The sequence below is a fragment of the Myiozetetes cayanensis genome, unplaced genomic scaffold, assembly GCF_022539395.1.
Source record: "Myiozetetes cayanensis isolate MyiCay16 unplaced genomic scaffold, myiCay2020 scf5-8, whole genome shotgun sequence".
Classification (NCBI taxonomy): Eukaryota; Metazoa; Chordata; class Aves; order Passeriformes; family Tyrannidae; genus Myiozetetes; species Myiozetetes cayanensis.
In genome coordinates, this window is record NW_026087742.1 from 23,843,812 (window position 1) to 23,863,823 (window position 20,012).

General features: G+C 44.3%; 1 protein-coding gene across 2 annotated transcripts in view; it reads right to left on the reverse strand.

Moving 5' to 3' along the window:
• Positions 1-16,249, reverse strand: part of IGSF11 (immunoglobulin superfamily member 11) — a 102,560-nt gene extending 86,311 nt beyond the window's left edge. Inside the window, exon 1 of one of the 2 annotated variants that reach the window (XM_050332147.1) lies at positions 16,086-16,249. In XM_050332147.1, coding sequence (XP_050188104.1) covers positions 16,086-16,158 — 73 coding nt within the window. In that variant the 5' untranslated portion in view covers positions 16,159-16,249. Of the gene's footprint in view, positions 1-6,409; positions 6,476-16,085 lie in introns of those variants that run through there. The other variant, XM_050332148.1, reaches the window with a different exon arrangement.
• Between the last annotated feature and the right edge of the window lie 3,763 nt (positions 16,250-20,012).

Below are 20,012 nucleotides of genomic sequence, written 5' to 3' on the forward strand. Positions count from 1 at the left end.
GTCCTGGCTGACTGTGAGAGACAGAGAGTGAACCTGATGTATGGCCACAGCCATTTAGGTATGAAACTGTGCACCATCCCATTGGAATCACAGCAGAACCAGTTGGCATAGCCAGGATCTTTCCCAAGCTAGTGTAAAATAGTTAATAATAATAATTATTATTATATTATAATATTATATGTTTATTGATGCTATCAATAAGTCTATGTCTATAACACTGGACACAGGATGACAGAAAGGCACAAGACAAGATAAAACACATCTTAGACCTGTATAAAAGTCAGTTTTAAGAAGACAGCCTCCCCTCTGCCACATCCTTCTTTTGGGACAGTTCCCCAAATAAAGCTGGATTTCTGTGGGATGCTGACTCACTAGCAGTGGCACTAGCCACTGGATGGAGACATAGCCACACTTCTTTGCAAACTAACCTCCTCTGCCATTTTCATCTCAAGGTTCTATGAAAGTGAGCCCAAGCTAAATTCAAAAGCAACCTTTGATCTCCCACTTTCCTGAGCTGACCAGGCTCTGATCCCAAAATAATGAGGATGGAATTACTTCAAGTAGTCAGTCTGTTGATGCTTTTCCAGTCATAGATACAAGTACCCACAGCCCTTGCAAGATATAGCATCACTGCCCCTTTAAACCTAATGCAGTGCTACTTGTTTTGCTGCTAAAGGCATTCCTGTAGTGTGACAGGAAACGTGGCAGACTGTTGGGACCATTTCACAGTGTTCATCGCTGAGGTCATAAAAGGTGCCAAGGATGAGCAATAAGCATGGATAAATTTTCTGTGATTAATGTTCAGAAAGCCTTAGAAAGAGGAAAGAAGACTGTTGGTGCAAAATTTGGAATTCCACTGTCAGCTTTTCCTTACAGGATGCTCTCCAGCCCTGGGGCTGGAATCACAGGACAGAACATGGAGGAGGACAGTGGGTGAGGAGCATGGATCGATAAATAGTAATATAGATTGGGGAACACACAGTCCAGGGACTCCACAGTCCTCCCTGCAGCACACACTCCTAGTGCAGCTCCAGCACTCCTTTCTTCTTCTTGACAAAAGTTTCCTCACCTTCCCAGCTACACAAAGCTGTTGATTTCTATGTGTGCAAGCTTGGGATCTAGACCATCTCCTAAAGGGCAAGACGTGTACAGAGGTCCAAAAACTCTCCTTTTGGGAAAAGCCCTCTTCTCATGTACATGGTGCAAGTCACTTAGATATAAACATTGGTGGACATCGATGACCACGTTTTGCAGACTTGTCCCTGTGATATGTCTCGTCTGGGGCTTCGGTGCAGAGCATGGCTTGGGTGCATTTCTGATCACTGGCATAAGAAACAACACCTTACTCCTTTGACTCTCTGCTCCAAAGAGGTCGTTTCAGCCCTTGCAAGTCAGCAGGAACAGTCACTGTTCTTCAACCAAAATTGACTGCCTCTTTCTGCAGTTGCATCCCACACATCATTCATCACCTACAGATGGCTTTCTCCCTTCCCAGATTCCAGACCACACTGGCCTGAGCCATCTCTGGTCTTCTGCTAGCTACTTAGACTCAATATGTTCATGGGCATTGTGGCCCAGAAACGATTGTTTCCTCGGGACACAAGGCCCCTGCACCCATCCCTCTAACAGAAGAGAAAAGGCCTTAAAGGTATTACTTGTCTTTCCATAGGATTCATGAAATTAGATGGGCAGGTACAGGGGAGGTACTCAGTGCTATGCTTGACCCTCTGTTAGACATAAGAGACCCCACAAAGTTCAGCCTGAAGGCACAAATGGGAAGAACATGAGGTCTCACTGGTTCACAAACCCACAAAATCAACTCTTCAACTGCGTCTTTCCAGCAGGCCAGTGAAACACCACCTGTGTTACAAAGCTGAAGGATGTATCACACAACTTCAGAAGCTGCTTTCCTCAATGTGTACCTTTCAAAAGTTGTACAGAAGAATGTAAACCTTTAGCAGTTTACATTGTTATGGCAGCTCTTTAAGATGTTAGAGTAACTCATACCTGTTCCTTGCAGGCCCAGACAAAGTTATCGTGTCTCTGATGGTCACTTTTATCAAACAATATTTAATATTTCCAAATGATTTTTTTAGAGTCATGATAAGTGGATAAAAGAACATGGAAAATATTCTAAAATATGAGAAATCTTTAAAAATTAAGATATAAATAAAATAGCAACTGAAACTAATGGCTGAGGATTTTGGGAGAGGGTTTTTTATTTGTTTGGGTTTTTTTTCAATTCTTCATGTTAATTCCTCCAATATTTAAGGGGGAAAAATACTCAAAATGACATGTGTGGGAAACTTCAGATTAACTGCCTTGTATTTGATGAAATCAGAAATACTGCAAGTTAATGCAGTATTTAAATCATTGTTTCCCCCTCCCCCCTTCCCCATCCAAAAGATGCCATGCCCCATAATTGCAGATGAGGAAACAAAATTCTCTTGCATGTTCACTTTCATGAAAGATAAATTTGTTTTTTTCCTCTATTTTGGTCCCTAGTTCAGAAAACCACTTAAACATATGCTGAAGTTCATGAATTGCCACTCTACCACTTATGCATCTACTCAAGAATATGCCTGAAGTCAGGCATATGCACAGCACACTGTGGACCTTACAGCGTTCTGTTCATTTCTGCAACTATTCTAATTCAGTGACGTGAATGTAAAAGGAAGTAACACATTTTGAGCAATTTTAGCACTCGCTGACAAAAGTGAATTTTGAATTTGCCTATCCATGCAAACAGTCTGAATAATTATTAAAAAGTAATAGCTTATTCTTGATACCTTTCAGAAACTGCTGAATTCTAACAATTACTTTGTCAGGATAGTGAAACACTAAGGCATGAACTTTTGCTCTGTATCACTGCTGAGCAACCAAACCTGGAGCTGAAATGCTGCTACCCCTCCTACAAACAGTAAAAAAAACCACCAAACCTGCTCACAAGCTTGCAGTATGTCAAATATTATTTGTAGAAGCTATTCAGTAAGTAATCTCAAATAAGTAAAATGCAAAGAAACCACAGGATGTTCACAAACAATTTGCAAATAGAAATGGAAGAGGAATTCATTAAATAAATTATTTGCTATAAATTATTCACCTACCTCTAATCTTACTACCACTTAGACTATAAAATTCATTCCATAAAAGATACAGGATTCGTGCCATAAATGATAGAGGATACATAACAAGGCATCATTAACATCTGCATTTCCCAGTGCTGCTTTATTTTGGCTGCCGAGTTATATATGCATTATTATATATTATATATATACACACGCACTAAGACAGCCTTTTGACTTTAATGGACTTTGAGTGTAATACGTTTCTGTTTTAAAAGTTGAGCTAAGGAGACCTGGTCTGATTTTAGACCGTGATTTGATTTTGAGCTCCAAAGCTGAATAACTCTTCAAATCTGAGAGAACAAACCAAGCTGTTCTCTGAGCAAAGCCAAAACAAATGGAAGTCTTACACAGTTGGCTAATTTAATGAGATTTACACAACTTGGGCCCATTTCACATAAATTCACAGTGAGGGCTGGACATTTCTTTGTGTCCATCAAGCAACATATTGAACTCTTTCATAAAGGTGAGAGATGCAGGAGATGCATCAGAGAGCCAAGGGAAGAGGAAGATCTAGAAGAAGATCACTGTTAAGGGAAAACAGTGGCTTTCTGAGACCTGCTGGCTCTGCACTGGCTCACAGGGTCGGCAGCATACCCACCTGAATCACTTTTCCCCTTCTGAAGGTACAAGACAAGCTGCCACCTGTGCCCTGGCTATATGGCCAGAGCAACAAATTCCAGGAAAAAAACCTAAAATACTCTATGAAATTCATTTTAGCCATGAAAACAAAATCCATGAAGAATTCTTACTCATAAGCAAGGATGAAGGCAGCCTTTTCATCTTGTTTGTGTCCTGCCTTGTTCTAAGTGACAGCTATGCTCCACTAATTGTTTGGTCTCCAGCAGTTGTTTTATTTTCTTAATATCATAACTGTTTACTTTTAATTAAAAGTATGATGATTGTCACTGAATTTCTCCATTTGTAGAAAGCTGATGCAAGGCGTCGTTCTTTGGTTATGGAGGAAGAGAATAAAAAAAGATTCTTGCAGTTGTAGAAAGAATCTCTTATCTGCAAAGCGAATTCTATTGCTGCTATTTGCAGTGAGTTGCAATGAAATGCTACACCTCACCATCCATACACATTTTTACTCCTTGGAAATGGAAGAAGGGTTGGTTTTGCAGAGCTTCACCATTCCGGACTGACTCATAGCAGACTCAGTCCAGTGGATGTCAGGTGCATTTGTCAAGCCCGAGCACAGCACAGAGGCCCTACACACAGTGTTATTACACACTAGTATTTCCACAGTACTTATGAGTGTTTTAAAAGACCCTCAGCTCAGGGCCAGAGGAGGCAAGGACATAGGGTCCATTCACATCAGACACCTCTTGAAGACTCCAGTCCTAAGTCCTGACCCAGAGACCTTAAAATCTAAATAAGCTTTACCATGGCAGTTGCTACGCCAAACACAGGGAGAATAGCTGTGGATCTGCTGACAAGACTGCTTCCACTCCTTGCTTATTTTCAACATAAATTCACATCAGCTAGGCTGTTTAAAAGGAACCTGGGGGAATTGAGCGCTTAATTCCCATAGGTACCTTATAAAATCCCAATTGTAACAGACAGTGCTCTATTTTTTTTTTTCCATTTCCAGAGTGAAGCCACACCATGGATAGAAAGTGGATAAGGAGAGAGGGCTGCGTTAAACCAGATGGAAACTATAGTTTCCTTGAGCAACGAAGACAATTCAAAATGCATGAGGACCAGATCCACTCCTCTACAGCAGTGCTCTGGCTAGCACATCTCCACCATCCATTGCAAAGCTCACACAGAAACACAAATTGAAGGCAGGCCAGTCATATAGCAGAGCATCCTGGGCCTCCCAAACCAGCCCTGAGTTCTAAGCTATCCCTTAGATCAAGATCCCTAGATCTCACAGAAGAACCCAGTGGGGAAAGATTTCCTCCAAAGGGTCCTCGAGGCACAGATGGTTTAAGATTGCCACCAGTGTTACAGACTGCACCCAGTATGTGAATAGGTAGCAAGGTGGAGTAAAGGAAGAGAGACATCATCCCCAGTGACCCCAGGGCCACCTCTCTGGGGGTCCTGTCCACAATATTCATCATGAAGGTGGTCGAGACAAGGATGAGGGAAGAGCCACATTCAATTTAGTCACTGCAGATTTTCTTTAAAGGCTCAGAGTTGATAACCATTCAAAAGCCACTGCCATAAAAACTCAGGATCAAAACTATTCAGCAGGCCACTAACTAAATCAGTGGACAGGCAGCATGGTCCCTTGGGAAAGGCATGGGGTGGCACTCAGGAGATTCCCATCTCTGGGCCTCAGTTTTCCCCATCAGCTGCATGATGATCTAGATAACATGGCTGTTACCTGAGTCAGTGAAGAGAAAGATTATACAAAGATTAACATTAAAAACGTGGGTGGGTGGAGTGAAGCATAGATATGAAAGGTTCTGAAAAATACATGGGCCTCTGTCTTCATGCTCCTCATCTCCTTCTACAGAGTGGTTGCTAAAAGCAAAAATAATATGTTCTCCCTACAAAGGCAGCACAGAGCAGATACATATATTTAGATCACTGTGCAAATGAACACCAACTTTTGTCCATGGTAGCCGGTGGTATAGAGGGGGAGAAAGACAAAGACATCTGAAGTCACCCTGAAACAAGGAAAGGATCCAGATCTCTGGGACAGATTCAGCTCTAGTATAAACACTGATGCTAGCCATACTCAAGAAGGTCATGAATAAATGGCAAAGCTCTCACGAGCCTGACCTCGAGGTCCATCAGGTGCTAGACGTATATAGGACAAGCACTCATCTTCCTGCATGTCAAACAAGTAATTTCAAACCCCTAAACAAATGGTAGGACACTGCAGCAGAAGTAACCCTCAGGAAGGACAGGACAAAACATCTTTTCAGTCATTTTATTTTGCAGTTTTTTGGCCTGCATAGCTATCCCCCTTGCTTGGCTAAGGGTGTCACATGCTGCTTTTCCTCTCAGGAGGGATCAGTCTTTCACTAGGGCCACTCACTCGACTCTAACCCCAATATGTGTTTTCTACCCCTTCTACTTGTTTGAAGCATAGAAATGGCAGCACAGAGACCCAGTGGCAGCAGGTGGGAATGGAGCCCGCATTTCCTAATCCTCAGCACTCACAGCCAAAAAAACCAAAAAAACACCAACAAAACAAAAAGGAAAAAGCAAAAAATAAAGAGCTCGCCCGCCCCCCTGGTTTCTCCCTTACATGCATAGCATCATCGCTGCTGAGTTGCAGCCTCAGAGAAAGGAAAGAAAGAGGCCCAAAAGGCAGCTAGGAAACCCACCGTCCATTGGCTTCCCTCCACGCGAAGCGAGCGGACTCCTTCTGCTGCAGTGACTTGGCAAGCACACCTCGCTCTGACTCAGCACCTCGCCGGCACCTCCTGTCAATTATTCCCACAAACTGCTGACTCCGGAAGGGCTATTTGCAATTAGGATGCAACACAAGCCGGTGGCGGTGGGATGCCTCATCTCCCCCCCTTCACCGGCAGCAGTCCCCTCCACTGGAGCCCTCTGGCTCAGAGCTGGAGCTCCCAGTGAAGGTGAAGCAGTGGGGGACGGGGGATGTAGTCCAGGAGGGCTGGAGGATGGGGACTAAGGGGGTGGGGGAAACCTGCCTGCGTTGTACCTATTCTGTGGATAAACAGACAACTGCTGTCAATGTGGCAGCTGAAATACAGTCTCACAAAGGGAAAAAAAAAAGAAAAGCAGCCACTGGGAATAGGGATGAAAGCAGCAAGAACAGATGAAACTATGCAAAAAAGCTACTGTAGAGCTAACTAATATAACGGCATTCCCCAAAGAACAAGCAAAACACAGCCTTGCTGCAACTCCCTGCAGCTGAGAAACACAAGCCTACTCTCTGTATCCAAGGCATTTTCAGTGCAAAACAGGGAGGCGCTGACTGCGGATGAGTCCCGTAATAAGGGCCCAGGGCACACCAGCTGTTTCAGGGGCAAAAGGAAGGGCTGCCCTTGACAAGCCAAGGACACAATAATTTTGCAGACAGACAGAGGCTATTCTGTCCCTCTGCCAAGTAGCCAAGGTCCTCCCAACCTCTCTGAGCCACTAGCTTGCAACACACAGTCCAGAAGCCAAGCAGGCTTGCAGCCTAGCAGCTCCACAACCAATGGAGACATCCAGACATCAAGCCCCATCAAACAGTGAAACACACTCAGCTGTGGAAGCAGCCCAGAATCCACACAAGCCAAGCAGTGCCCTGCAGAAGCCCTCTGGTACTTTTTCTCATGCATTTTCACTAAAACACCAGGGCCTTCCACACACCCCTCTCTCCTTCCCCAAAGATCATGGTGAGCTTCAGGCCCCACTCACTGGCACAAGCAGTGAGAGGCAGCAAAACTAGGGATGCACAAGAACTGGAGGGACTCAGAGCACATCCTGCAGGAGCACCCAAAGACTTTTTAACCAAGAAACAGGGCTGTACTTTCTGAGATATCATTTCTATAAACCAAACATTTCATAGAGTGCAGCTAATGCTGACAGACCACATGTGAACACAAGTCAGAGCAGGCAGTTGTGAAGCTGGAGCAAAAGGCTCCAGGGAGCATTTAAGTTTTGATGCTGAAGCCTGCAGTGAACCATTCCCTATGACATGAGGCAACATCCACTTTATACAGCCAAACCAACCAAAACAGTGTCCAGCATGTCTTGTAGTCTGTGTGCCCACAGCTGCAGAATTTATCGCAGACTAATGACCCACCTGGAAATCCAGAGTGGGTAAAAAGGCAGAGACATCAACCTGCAAGATGGGTGATACACAAATCCCATTGAGATAGCCAAGGCTGAAGAGGCAGAAAAGCTAACTAAAAGCCAAATCCCACTAAAGCAACCTGGACTTACCAATGGCCTGCTGATCAGGTAAGGAATATCTACTGCACCATGTGAGCGAGAGAGAAGGAACAAAGTCAAAGTAAACAAATATATAGTGACTTCAGCAACATGTTCAGGAATTAGCTAAGCGTCACAGCAGGTTACAATTCTGCAACATCTTAAAGAATGTAGGTAGGACTTGGAACAACCTGTCCCAGGACACTCAGAATCTAAACCACTGCAACTGATGCAAAGATGCTAAGCAATGAAAACTGCAACTGTGGCAAAGACACAAAGAAACAGAGACTGCTACATAATCAAATTTAACATCCCTGTGAGAAAAATGGTACCAGAACTTTGCACTGTGCCTCTCGAATATTAGAAAAAAACAATTACAAGTAGAAACAGTCAAAACAACCTAACTCCAAAAGCAGTAAAATTAAAGTTGTTACACTCTGTACAGTGGTGTGTTGAATTTATCTCAGCATCAACACTGAAAAGGTAGTTAGTGCCCCTAAACAAAAAACGGCTGAAAAGCAAGGGAGCACATTGTGTGGCCAAACAAAAGGAACAAGAACTGATTCTGTCTAAGCAGTTGCTTCATAAAATGGTAGGTAGGACTGAGAGCAAAAGTCAAAAAACAACCCTTTCAGTACATTTAAAGGACAGGTCCAGAAGTGCTGAACAGGAGGAGAATGAAATTTCTCAAGTGGCTGTACTGCTAGCAAAGACAAGCAAGCTCTTTCTAAGTCGGTGGTTCCTGAAGTTAGCAATGTTCCCCCTAAGAGAGGGTAGCCTGGAAGTTGTGGCAGGGCTTGGTTAAACCACGACAATACCCTAAGCCCCAAAAAGTACATAACAGGAGACAAACCAGCTTGGTTTCTGCTCAGGGGAACTTGTGAACCTTCAATCCACTTGAATTTTGGAAGGAAAAGGACAGGACTAAGTGATTAATTTTCTGCCACTTCAAAGTGCACCTGCTAAATTGTTCTGGGCAGGATGCCAGTTCAGTGCCAGACCTGTCCCCTGCTTGCCTGGTGTGGGAACTCCTCCCCTTGCTTCACGCTCAGTGGGGTTCAGGCCACTCAGGGTCAGACTGAGTCCAGAGCTTCTGCCCCACCACTCAGTGCCCAGGCTCAGAGGCGTGGGAGCCCTCTCCCCCTGTCCTTGCTCTGTCCCTGATTACAAAGGATTACCCCCAGGTTTCATACCACTTCTGGAGTGGTTTAATCTATTCCTTAATATCTGGAAGAGAGACAGGAAGCTGGCAAAGTGATTTGGGCTGGCTGAGACAAAAGAAGATTGAGATAGACTTCCAAGGGATCTGACAAAGCTCAGCAAGTGGGCAGCATAATGCAAGATGAAATTCAACATTACCAAACGGACAGTAATAAGAACTTGAGAGAATAATCTGAACTACTCACATACCATGGGGCTCTAATTCAAATGTAATCACTTGAGAAAAATATCTTGGTATCACTGTGAACAGCTAAATGAAAACATCTGTTCAACATATAACAGTGGTCAAAGAAGCAAGCAAGCTGTTAGGATGTCTGAAGGCGGAGGCTGAAAAGGACGCTGGAAGTATTCAAATGCCGCCATGAACGCTGACAGTGTACCCTCAGCTGGAACTGCTGTGGTTACTTCTGGATGGCACATTTTGAAAATGCAGAAGGCAGAGAAAGGTTTCATCATTCACTTGTCAAAAACACTTAGTGGTCAAGCACAGTTAAAACTCGGACAATTAAATTTAGAGACAAGTTTGATAGAAAGAGATTATCAAATGGGAATGAAGAAGTGAAACATGTGCTTCTCTATGTTTTTGTTTGTTTGTTTTTTCAAGAGAAAAAAAAGAAAGGTTGTTCAACATAACTGAAGAGCAGGAAACATGACTGGATGTAATGAAAATATTATTTTCCTTTTCTGTTTTTACTTTTTCTGCTTAATCTAAATAGAGCAATAATTAATTAGCAGGAGTGATTAGTCCATGTTATCGTAAAGTCAAGAGCTCAGCAGAAATCATAGAGGCCTGTGCATTTATAAGGATACTGGAAACACCCACAGATATGTCAGGTAGAATGAAAATTTTTTTGAAAATGAAAAAATAGAAAGAAAAGAGCATAGCAGCACTATACCCTTATGCTTCTAGGCATTAGCCAACTTCTAATTAATGGGGATTAGGAAGTAGTCTCCCCACTGGGCATGCAGAGAGGGTGTACTAACCCACTCGCTCCTGGCAGATGCTGTTAATATGTCAGGCAGAGGAAGAGCCAAACATGGACAGCCCGCCTGCAGTTCACTCTATTCGGGAGGCTGAAGTGTTAGTGCCCAGTGGGATTGCACAGCAACCCTTCCAAACACCAACTGAACAGGCTGCAAGAAGGGGCTTGTTTAGCCCAGCTGAACCTGGCTCCTGGCAAGGGGGGAAGTTTTATGTCTCTTGCTTTGCAAGTGGAAGAGGCTTCTCTGAGGAAAGGGGAGGGCACAGACATTTTTTTCACTTTACATTGATAGAAGGAATACATATGACCTAATTCATATTATGGCAAGGAAGTGGAGTATGGACATGCCCTGAAATTAAGAGAAAATTGTGTAGGCATTGAAATCCTGAGCAATACACACTATTCCAGCCTATTCCTGTGGCTCTGGCACGACACCAGATTCCTCCTTGCTAAATGTTTGGTACCAATTGCTCTCTCTGGAGGTTTTGGCACCTCCCATTGAAGCATCCAGCTTTTGCCATGCCACCACAGACCAGTGGTCTGACCTGACCCAGCACTCCTTAGACAGGCTGCTGCAGAAATGCATCACATATTGCAAACAGTGTGTCATCACCTCCCCACAAACAACACTCCTGGCTTCAGCATTCCGAATAAAACCGAACCCCAGACGTAACTAAGTGAACTCCCAACATCGGCTTTCTCCCACTGATACTCGTGAAACACAAGGTCATGCTCTCATAGCTAGGTTGGCTCACGAGAGTATGAGAAAATAAATGCACAAGTTTTTGTCCCTGAGGAAGCAATCTGATCAGTCCAATACCAAAATTGCATTTGAAATTAACTGCATGCAGAGATGCAAATGCACAAGTATGCTATGCTGCTAGGAGGAGACCTGTGGCTCTGCACATGCACTAATAACAAGAGACTGAGCTTGAACTGCTAGTACTGACTTCTGCACTGACTTCTGCACTGACTGTTCAGAAGGGGAAACAAAGATTAACAAGTGGACTGTATTTTTTAAATAGAAACTTTCCTTACCTCATATGCCATAAACTGCCTCTTTTGGTACAGACAATGTTCTACAGCACAATGAATAAGGAAAGGACAACAGCAATTCCACATACATGTATATGGTGTTTGCAGATGTGTCAAGATGGCAAAAATAATGGGCAGAGCCTGTGCACTACTACCATTGCAAGTTGGTTTTTAACACTAATCTTTTTAAATACCCCATAGAAATAAAAAGTAGCAACCACTAAGGCTTTTACTGCAGTAACTTCCACAAAACCAAAACTTATCAAACATAGGATGTTTTGTAAAATCATAACTATGTTTCAAAAGAAAAAACGGGGAAAAAAAATACAGAAACATCCAACCTAAGCATCTTTGGGATGAAAAGTTTGACTTTTCACATAAAAATACCTTTTTGCTTAGGGTACTTTCCTGTATTGTAATAATACAATTCGAGAAAGAGACACATTATCAGTGTCCTAAGATGGAATTTCTCTAAAAAAATTTCCTTTCAAAACCATCAAAGCATTTGACTTCTATTTCCGTTTAGAATGAAGCCAAATTCCTCAATCCGGATGAAACAGAGCATTTGTTCTCAGCCCAGCTCAAGAAGTGAAAAAAAAAAAAGGAAGAATCCAGAAAAGACACAAGTGACCTCCAAAACCAAAAAGATGAAAACTTGTAAGAAAAAAAAAACAAAACAAGAGTTCCCTGTGCACAGTTAAAAATGCTCTGCTTTCTCCCTGGTGCACAAGACATGAAACACTTGTGAGAAAAAAGTAGGGAGGCATACGACTAGAAGCCCTGTAATTGTGACTTCTGTAAAGGAGAGGCTAGGCAGATGCCCTACCTGACAGCAAGAAAATCAGTTCATCTCTGCACACATCAGTTTTCCGTGCTATTAATCAAACTGACTGCCCTCACAAAGTAAGTCTGGAGACTCTCTATTAGTTAATGTTCGTAAATGACTGTGCAAACACAAGGTAGTATTAAGCAGGGAACAGTCTTTGTTACACCACTATTTGTTAAACAACCAGGAGCTAAATTTCTCTCTGAACATTTACAAAAGGGAAGGCAGCATTAGTGCTCCACAAGGAAAAAACTTCAAAGAACAGATTTTCAGTGCATGCACTTCTCCTTGAAATAACTGTGTTAAAAGCACTTTACTTAAAAAGCACGATGATAGTAGCATCCTGCTAAATATAGATGACTCACCACAATTTAGTAGTGAACATCCCTAAAGTGGACCATTACATTATTGCTTAACCTGCTGCATAAATTTAAGCATTCTCCTGTGGTTACAGTTTGTACCAAGACACTCAAGACTACTACCAGCACCCGCTGACCTTCAGTGGGTCACGAGGTCTCTCTGGGTCTCACTTTCTCCATCTGTATGATTGATATAAGAATAAAAACACTACTCCACAATGAAGTCAGGAAAAAGGATTCCTAAGTTTCTTAAAGAGTTGTTTATACCATTCTTTGTATATCCATATTAGTACCGAGAAACTAAATATAGCTGCTCTTGAGGCACTTTGAGATCCCTTGAGAATGGAATCTTATAAAAGAAAATTGTGGTTTAGGCAATACTGAAGAAATAGAGATAAAGCATCGGTTTCCAGAATAAAGGAATGATGCCCACTTCAGAGATGCAAGAAGTAGTTAATGCATCTGTGTTTACCGCTGGGGACCAAGGTCAGGTCGTGAGCAAAATGATTTATCTACACGTCACAAAACCACACAGCTTGACACAAATGGCAATCTGTTCCAAAAAAACTGCATAAGCGTGGAAGGGCAAGGGACTGACACAGTATTCTCTTGCTAAGGGCTGAGGACCTGGTGCAGGGCTGGGAAGGATATGCGGACTAGCACAAGGGTGCTGCAAGGCCAAAACACTTTCAGCTGTGAGAACCTCAGACTGACAGGAGGGTGACTTCAGGTGAAGACTAGAAGAGTCATGTGAAAAGTTGTGGACTTGCTGTTGGACTAATACACTACTGCCAGGCACCCTCACCCCCACACCCTACCCTGCTCTTGCAAGATCCAGCTGTGGCAGACCATATCACACTGAAATATCCCCTGTTGCAATACTATGTCACAGGATCCAAACATCATGCAGTTAAAAAAAAAAAAAGTCAGTTCTGCAGTCTAACTGTACCCAATGTGTGATTTCTACCACATTTGACAATTTGCAGTATGCTATTTCTGGCTACATAGCAGGATTAATTAGCACTCACAGGTTTGGTTTCAAAGCTCTAAACAGAATTCCCTCCTATCTTTCCCTAAACTTCCCAAGGGAGCTTGAAAAAATATAAATTTCCACCAAAGTTATTAAGCTCATAATGCTTTAGAGGGAAAACATAGATGCTGCCCCTGCCCCAGGACCATTAACCATGGATTTAACAGGCCCAGAAAGCAGACATCTAGTGCCAGTTACAAAACCATTGCTATTCTACAAATTGCACAAGCAGATAAGAAAATGGGACTGTAATACTTGATCTAAATTTTGCTATGAAGTCTGACTGTATTTTATAATAGGTATAAAGTGTGAGAATTCTGAAAAGGTCCTTTTTTCCCCAACACTTTTCATTTGTTTGGCATTAAGTATTTTGTCTGATTATACACTCTCACAGTTTCTGATCCTTTAACTTTTAAGCCTTTCATTTAGATATCACTTTGCATATGATCATTTTTCTTCTCTATATTCTAAACCAATCTAAAACCTAAAAACAAACAAACAAACAAAAAACCCAAACCAAAACCAACCAAACAAAACCAAACAAACCCCACAAAAAACCAAAACAAACACCAGAAATCACCTCTCTTAGCCAGGCTTGGTAGCCCAGAGCAGAAATACTTACTAACCTTCTGCAAACGTTGTTTAGGAAAAAACTCTCCCAATTTAATTTCAACTTTCATGAGTGTGTGTTCCTTATCCCTTAGCAGGGTTTTCTATTCAAATTCAAGAGCCACTGAAAATATGACCACACTACCTAACACAGAAATAACTGTGTACCACAGGTATTTTCATCTACCACCAACTTCTAAAGACTTTTCCTAAGACAAAAAGAAAAAAGCCAAGCTCGAGACACAAGTGTTTCATTTGGGTAATCTTTAGGTCTTGAAGGAAAGTGCAAGAAAAAGCATTACGTTATTGCAGAGAAATATGTAATGGAAAAGTGTGTTTCCGTAACTAGTTGTGTCCAATGTCATTGCTCCCGTATGCCCTCAACCAAAAATGAAAACTAGATATTGAGTCAATCTTTGAGCTTAAAAAGATAATTAAATGCTCCTTTAATTTTAACCTTAAATCTGATCACCATTGTATGTTTTTGCAGCAATATCACATCAACAGAAGCACTTCACCACCTACAAGCCTCTAAATCCAGTAAGCACAGAAACGTTCTAGATATTTACACCTTTTCAATGTCTGCAGAAAAAATCTGTAGCACTGAGAACCTGAAAGTAATTGAATTCCCTTTCCAAAATGAGAAAAGGACAAAAACGCAAACAAATAGTGTGAAGTAAGGAAGCTGATGTGATTTCTTTCAATTAAATGCTAACAATTTTTTTCCCCCCATAATTTATATCTTTGAAGCCAGCAGGTGCAATTTCCAGTTAATACATCTCACTCAGAGTCCCAAACATTTTCTGAGGACAGGACGCAGGGTGCTTTTGAAGCTGAAGCATGTGTGAAAAGTTGATCTTATCCATCACAAGACTTATTTCTCAGTAGGTCCTGGGTAGAGGGGAATAGCCTGTTGTGCCTCGCAGGGCAGTAACAGCTAGGCACAGCTGCCCAAGCAGCAGACTCCACCCAGATCCAGACTGTCAGGAGGTTTCATCCAGACCTTGCTGAGACATCTCTGGTCTTCTCATGAGAGATCTCGTAATTTCTTACTGTCCTCCCAGTCTCAGGGATCCCTTGCAGAAGGTCCCACAGTGTCCCAGTAGTGAAGGTGGCCAGCAGCCGTGCTCAGCTGTCTCAAAGCTGTGCGGAGACAGACTGCGGAGCAGACCTCTGCAGAACTACTTAGCCGAGCTCTGGATAAATCAACAGAAAATTGCCCTATAGACCTCAGTAAACCATAACCGAGCAGGCCTCCTCTAAAGTTTGGCATTACTTGAAAGAAGTCATTACCACCTGATCAACAGATGAGTCTGAACATCTTGCACTTTGTAATTTCTTCTGTTGCCCTTATCACAGCACCTCCTGGTGCTCTTCGGCAATGCACTAAGTGATGTGAGTAGCATCTGTCACATGCAATTTGTTTCCTCTCCACACAGGGACCAGGGTACACACCTTATTTCGGAAGGGCTTTGGGGGCGGGAGGTGATGAAGTGATTTGTGCGTCTCCGCATTCCCAGGGGCAGGCACGTATCTTAGAGATGAAGCAGTGTGCCGTGCGCCTGGAAGGAGGAGGCAGAGGGAAGGACCCTCGGGGGACACAGAGGGCTCCGGGCAGCCTGTCACCATCTCTGCAGAAAGTTCCCTGCTGCCTCAGGGCCTGAGGGATAGACCAGAGTTTTCCACCCAGGTGAGCTTACCAAGGGGCTAGGCCCAGACAACTGAGCCTAACGTGAAGCCCAGTTTAAAGCAAGTTTTACAGCACTGTAAAAAAAAAAAATTAAATATGTATACATATAATAACAGTAGGAAGGATTCTGCAGCGGAGGCAGCAAAAGGAGCCGAGCGGAGCAGCGCTCCTTCCCCACGTCTGCCTGCAAAAGCACTCGCCCGCCGCCGCATTCCCGAGCATCACTGGCGGGACCGCAATCAAAACTTACCCACGGACGGGGCATCGCCGCGGGACCGGCGCGGGCGACCCCAGCCAGGGCCGCACGGCGATGCGCCGTCCGTGGGCACCGCGCCCCGCTCCACCCGAGCAGCACTCACCTCGCAGGGCCAGGAGCGCGGCCAGGGCTACCGGCACCCACCTCCCGCCGCCGCCGGGGCGCCGCCGCGTCATGCCGGGCCGGGCGAGGGGCGCGGACGGGCCGCCGAGCCCTGCCTGTCCCCGCCGCCGCAGGTGCCGCCGCCGGTGCCGCCGCCGCCGCCGTCCCGGGACCGCCCGCTCGCGGCGAGGCTCCGCCGTGCCCCGAGCCCCGGTCGCCCGGGGAGGGCGGCAGGCGCGGCGGCCGGACCGAGAGCGCAGCCTGGCGGCCCCGAGCCGCCCCCGCAACCCGCCGGGCTGCGGCTGTCACCCCCCGCACGGCACCGTCCCGGCGCGCAGCGGCACGTCCCACCACCCTCCTCCTCTCTCCGCACAAACTGGGGGTTCCCCCCCCCACCTCCTCCCCTTCCTCGCCAACCCGGTGCCGCCGCATCCGTAAGGATGCTAACACGGGCCAGGGTGAGGAGGTGCGGTCCAGCACAGGGCTGGAGATTGCACCCCCACTGCTTCTACGGATCATCGCGGCAGCGTGGGGGCTTCTTCTCTCCAGAGCCTGCCTACAGCTGCATTGAAGACGACAGCAGCAGCCCACAGCAAAACATTTGAGATGGGCTGCATGGCACCGGTCATTGCTGCAGCGCACAGTATAAACACTGCAAAGGTATGAGCCACCCTAACTGCCATTCAGGAGGCTGGGAAACACGGGTATTCAGCTCTCCTAAGAATCCGACCAAGGTATCTCTGAAGGGAGCAAGGCAGTTCTTGGAGTTGGGGAACTGCAATACCGTGTAACGCAAGAGTCGCCAACAAGTTGTGTCACAAGCTTAAGTAATTGCAGTCCTTAAGGCTACATGGAAAAATTAATCAATTGAAAATCAGCACACAACAAGTATGTCTGTAGAGAGTGGGAAGGGAGAAAAGGGGCCTTTTATGAATTTAGGGTGGTCATCTGGGGAAAGGATCGAAGCAGAAAACTCACACAGACTGACTCCTCACACATATCCATCTCCCTGTCCAAGTCTGACCATGGTAGTTTTGATTTGTGAAAATAAGCATTTTCACTAGGAAAATTCTCTAACAATTCTGCCAAATGTCCAGTTGCTTCACTTCCCTACCCAAAGTTTTCTCCCCACCAAATCACAGCCATGCAGCCTTTGCATCTTGCTGGCAGAAGCTTCTCACTACCTCCCTTCCCAGTCAGAGTGTCTGGGAGCATCCCCATGCCCAGCCTACCCTATTACTCAGCACTGCTCAGGTTTCTGCCTCCTCAGTTGCCACAAAAGATGCACTGACCCTTTACATGGCTGCACTACCACTGTGAAGGAGGTGGGGGGAAGCTGTATCTGGGAGTCAGGACGACAAGGAAAATTATCAGGGGTAGCAGAAGAGAAACCACTATAAGAAACATGAAAAAAGTAAGCTGGTATCCATGAAAACAGTATGTGGCAAACTAGCTACCATCTCACCAGCTGAGGTTTAGCTCTGCTATCAAGCTTTGGCACACTTCTAATAGAGGACCAGGTAAAAGTGTCACCCCAGCAGTCCACGTTTACCAATTATTTTTGTTCTAAAAAAACCCAAACAAACTACTAATTCTATTTATAAGGAGCAATGGTTGACATGTCCTTATCAGGAAGCAAAATTGCTGACTACCTCATGGGCTGCAGTTTCATTGAGCAAGTGGTGGCACAGAGGGGTAAGAAGGCACCAGATGGTGATGGATGCAGGGGCTGTACCCCCAATTTCCTTCCAGGTTTGTCAGGTGCCTGCTGCATGTCCTCAGGCATGAAGCCTGACAATGTGGATACCTGACAGTTCTAGCACTCTTGCAAAACACCCTCCACTCCAGCCCTGCCATGGGCAGGCAGACTAAGAGTTTTGCTCCATTAAGGTGCCAGCTCTTGGCAAAAGCTCAAGCAGCTGAAGCATAACACTTCAGAAGAGCATAGAAGGGAGAGTCGTAGCCCAGCTTTTTACCTCACTCTCTGGAAATATGGGAATTCAAGTTTTCTCACGCTCTCTCAGACCACTTCTCTTTCCTCCAGTTGACTTGCTGTATTTTCCTTCTAGCAAAAGCACAGAGAAACACAATGATATTACTGATCAGAAGCAGTTCTAGGAAACTCCAATCCTTGTGGGTACATACAGTGACCACCTGCAGGAATACAATGGGTATGTCCACACATATGGATATGTCTACCTATAATGAAAGCCCATGAATGCTTCTTACCAAATATAATCTCCCTCACCGAAGTCAAGGGCAGAGAGCACAGAGCACACTGGGCACAGTGGCCTGCCAGTGGCTTTACCCCTTAAGATAACTTCCAAGACTGAAAAGATGCAAAGACAAATCAAGTGAAAATAAGAAAAATTGTGTATTCTCCTTAGGACTGCTGCAGTGGCTTCCTGATCTGCCAAGACTTGGAAGCTGTCTTGACCTAATGGAAATGAGTGTGTTTTTTAGTATAAGGACACAGTGCATTTAGCAAATGCCATCCCCAGCTCACTTTGGACTGTTCCCTGTATCCTGCTGTGCATCAGCTGGCAGGTAAACAGCAAAGATCAGTTCACCCTGTATAGTGGCTGAATTAATGTGCTTCCTAAAAAGTGCAGTGAGCATAATGTGAATCTAGATCCTGGTGATCAGAGAAAGCATTTCTGCCCAAAATGGACTCAAATCACTCCCTTCTGATGCAAGCTGCTAACAGGGGGGAGTATTTTAATCAGCTTTTGGTTCTGGTCACCACAGCAGATACTGTATCATACCTACAAACCACAGTGACACAGCAAGTGACTTTAGCTGCTTCTTGCAGCAATTGAAAGAACAATCTGTGGCCACACTCCAGAAGGATGGAGCAGCCACAGGGAATAATAATCTTCAGATGCACCAGTCAGTCCTCTCACTCTGGCTCCCTCTTCACCTTATCACCACTTCCAAAAATAGCTTGCAGATTGTACAGAAAGGATGTGGACAAGGAGATACTGTTCCTGGAACTCTGAATTTCTACTTCACTTGCCCTTGAGCCTTCCCCAAAAAATTAGGCTTATGCCAACCATTTATTCAGCGAGTGCAGCACACTCCAGATGGTTGAATGCTAGAGCTACGAACAGAGATATTTGCTGCTCTAGCACTCTGTTTTCCCACCAGTGAGTGTCTATACTTTTTCCTTGGCACCAAGAGAACCTATTATGGATAGAGAAGATGTTGCTTTGCAATATCCCAAGCATCAGATGCTGGCAGGTGGTCACAGTTGTGTTACATTGCTCAGAAGAACAGACACAGGATCCTTAAACTAAATGGCCAAGATACTTCCAAGACTGTGTGCGCTAGGCTGGGCAAGGACAGGGAAAAAACGTGAAACCACTCCCACCTTTTTCTTTTTAAAGAATTATGATAAGTAATGCAATTCTCGTGTCTCAAGGAAAAACATCTTTGTGAATCAAATTTGAAAAGAAAGCTATTCTCCTGGATGATGCTACTTTTTCCCCCCTTTTCCCTTGATGCGACTCTAAAAGTTCAGTGGGGATGCAGTTGGGTTCAGGAACTACAATAGGTGCCAAGTCTTACATCACCTTTGCTGTCTCCCAGCTTGTTACAGGGTTATCTACTGTCAGATGGGAATTTATTGAAGGTGACATTGCTTACAAATTGATCAAAATCAGCTTCAGTGAGGTGTCCTTCCAAGATATAAAGAGATGGATAAAATTCACTCAGTTGATCATTAATAACCTCAGTCTGTGGAATTGGTTATCTCCTTTTGACAGAGAAAATAGAGTTTGCAGATTGAACTGGTTTAATCTTATCTGAGAAGAAATATGACAGACATTCAAAGATACACCCAATTAACTATGTCTGTACCTTTTCAATAAAACAAATTAAACCAAACCCCTAGATTTATTTCACTGAACACCTGTGTATACAAAACAGA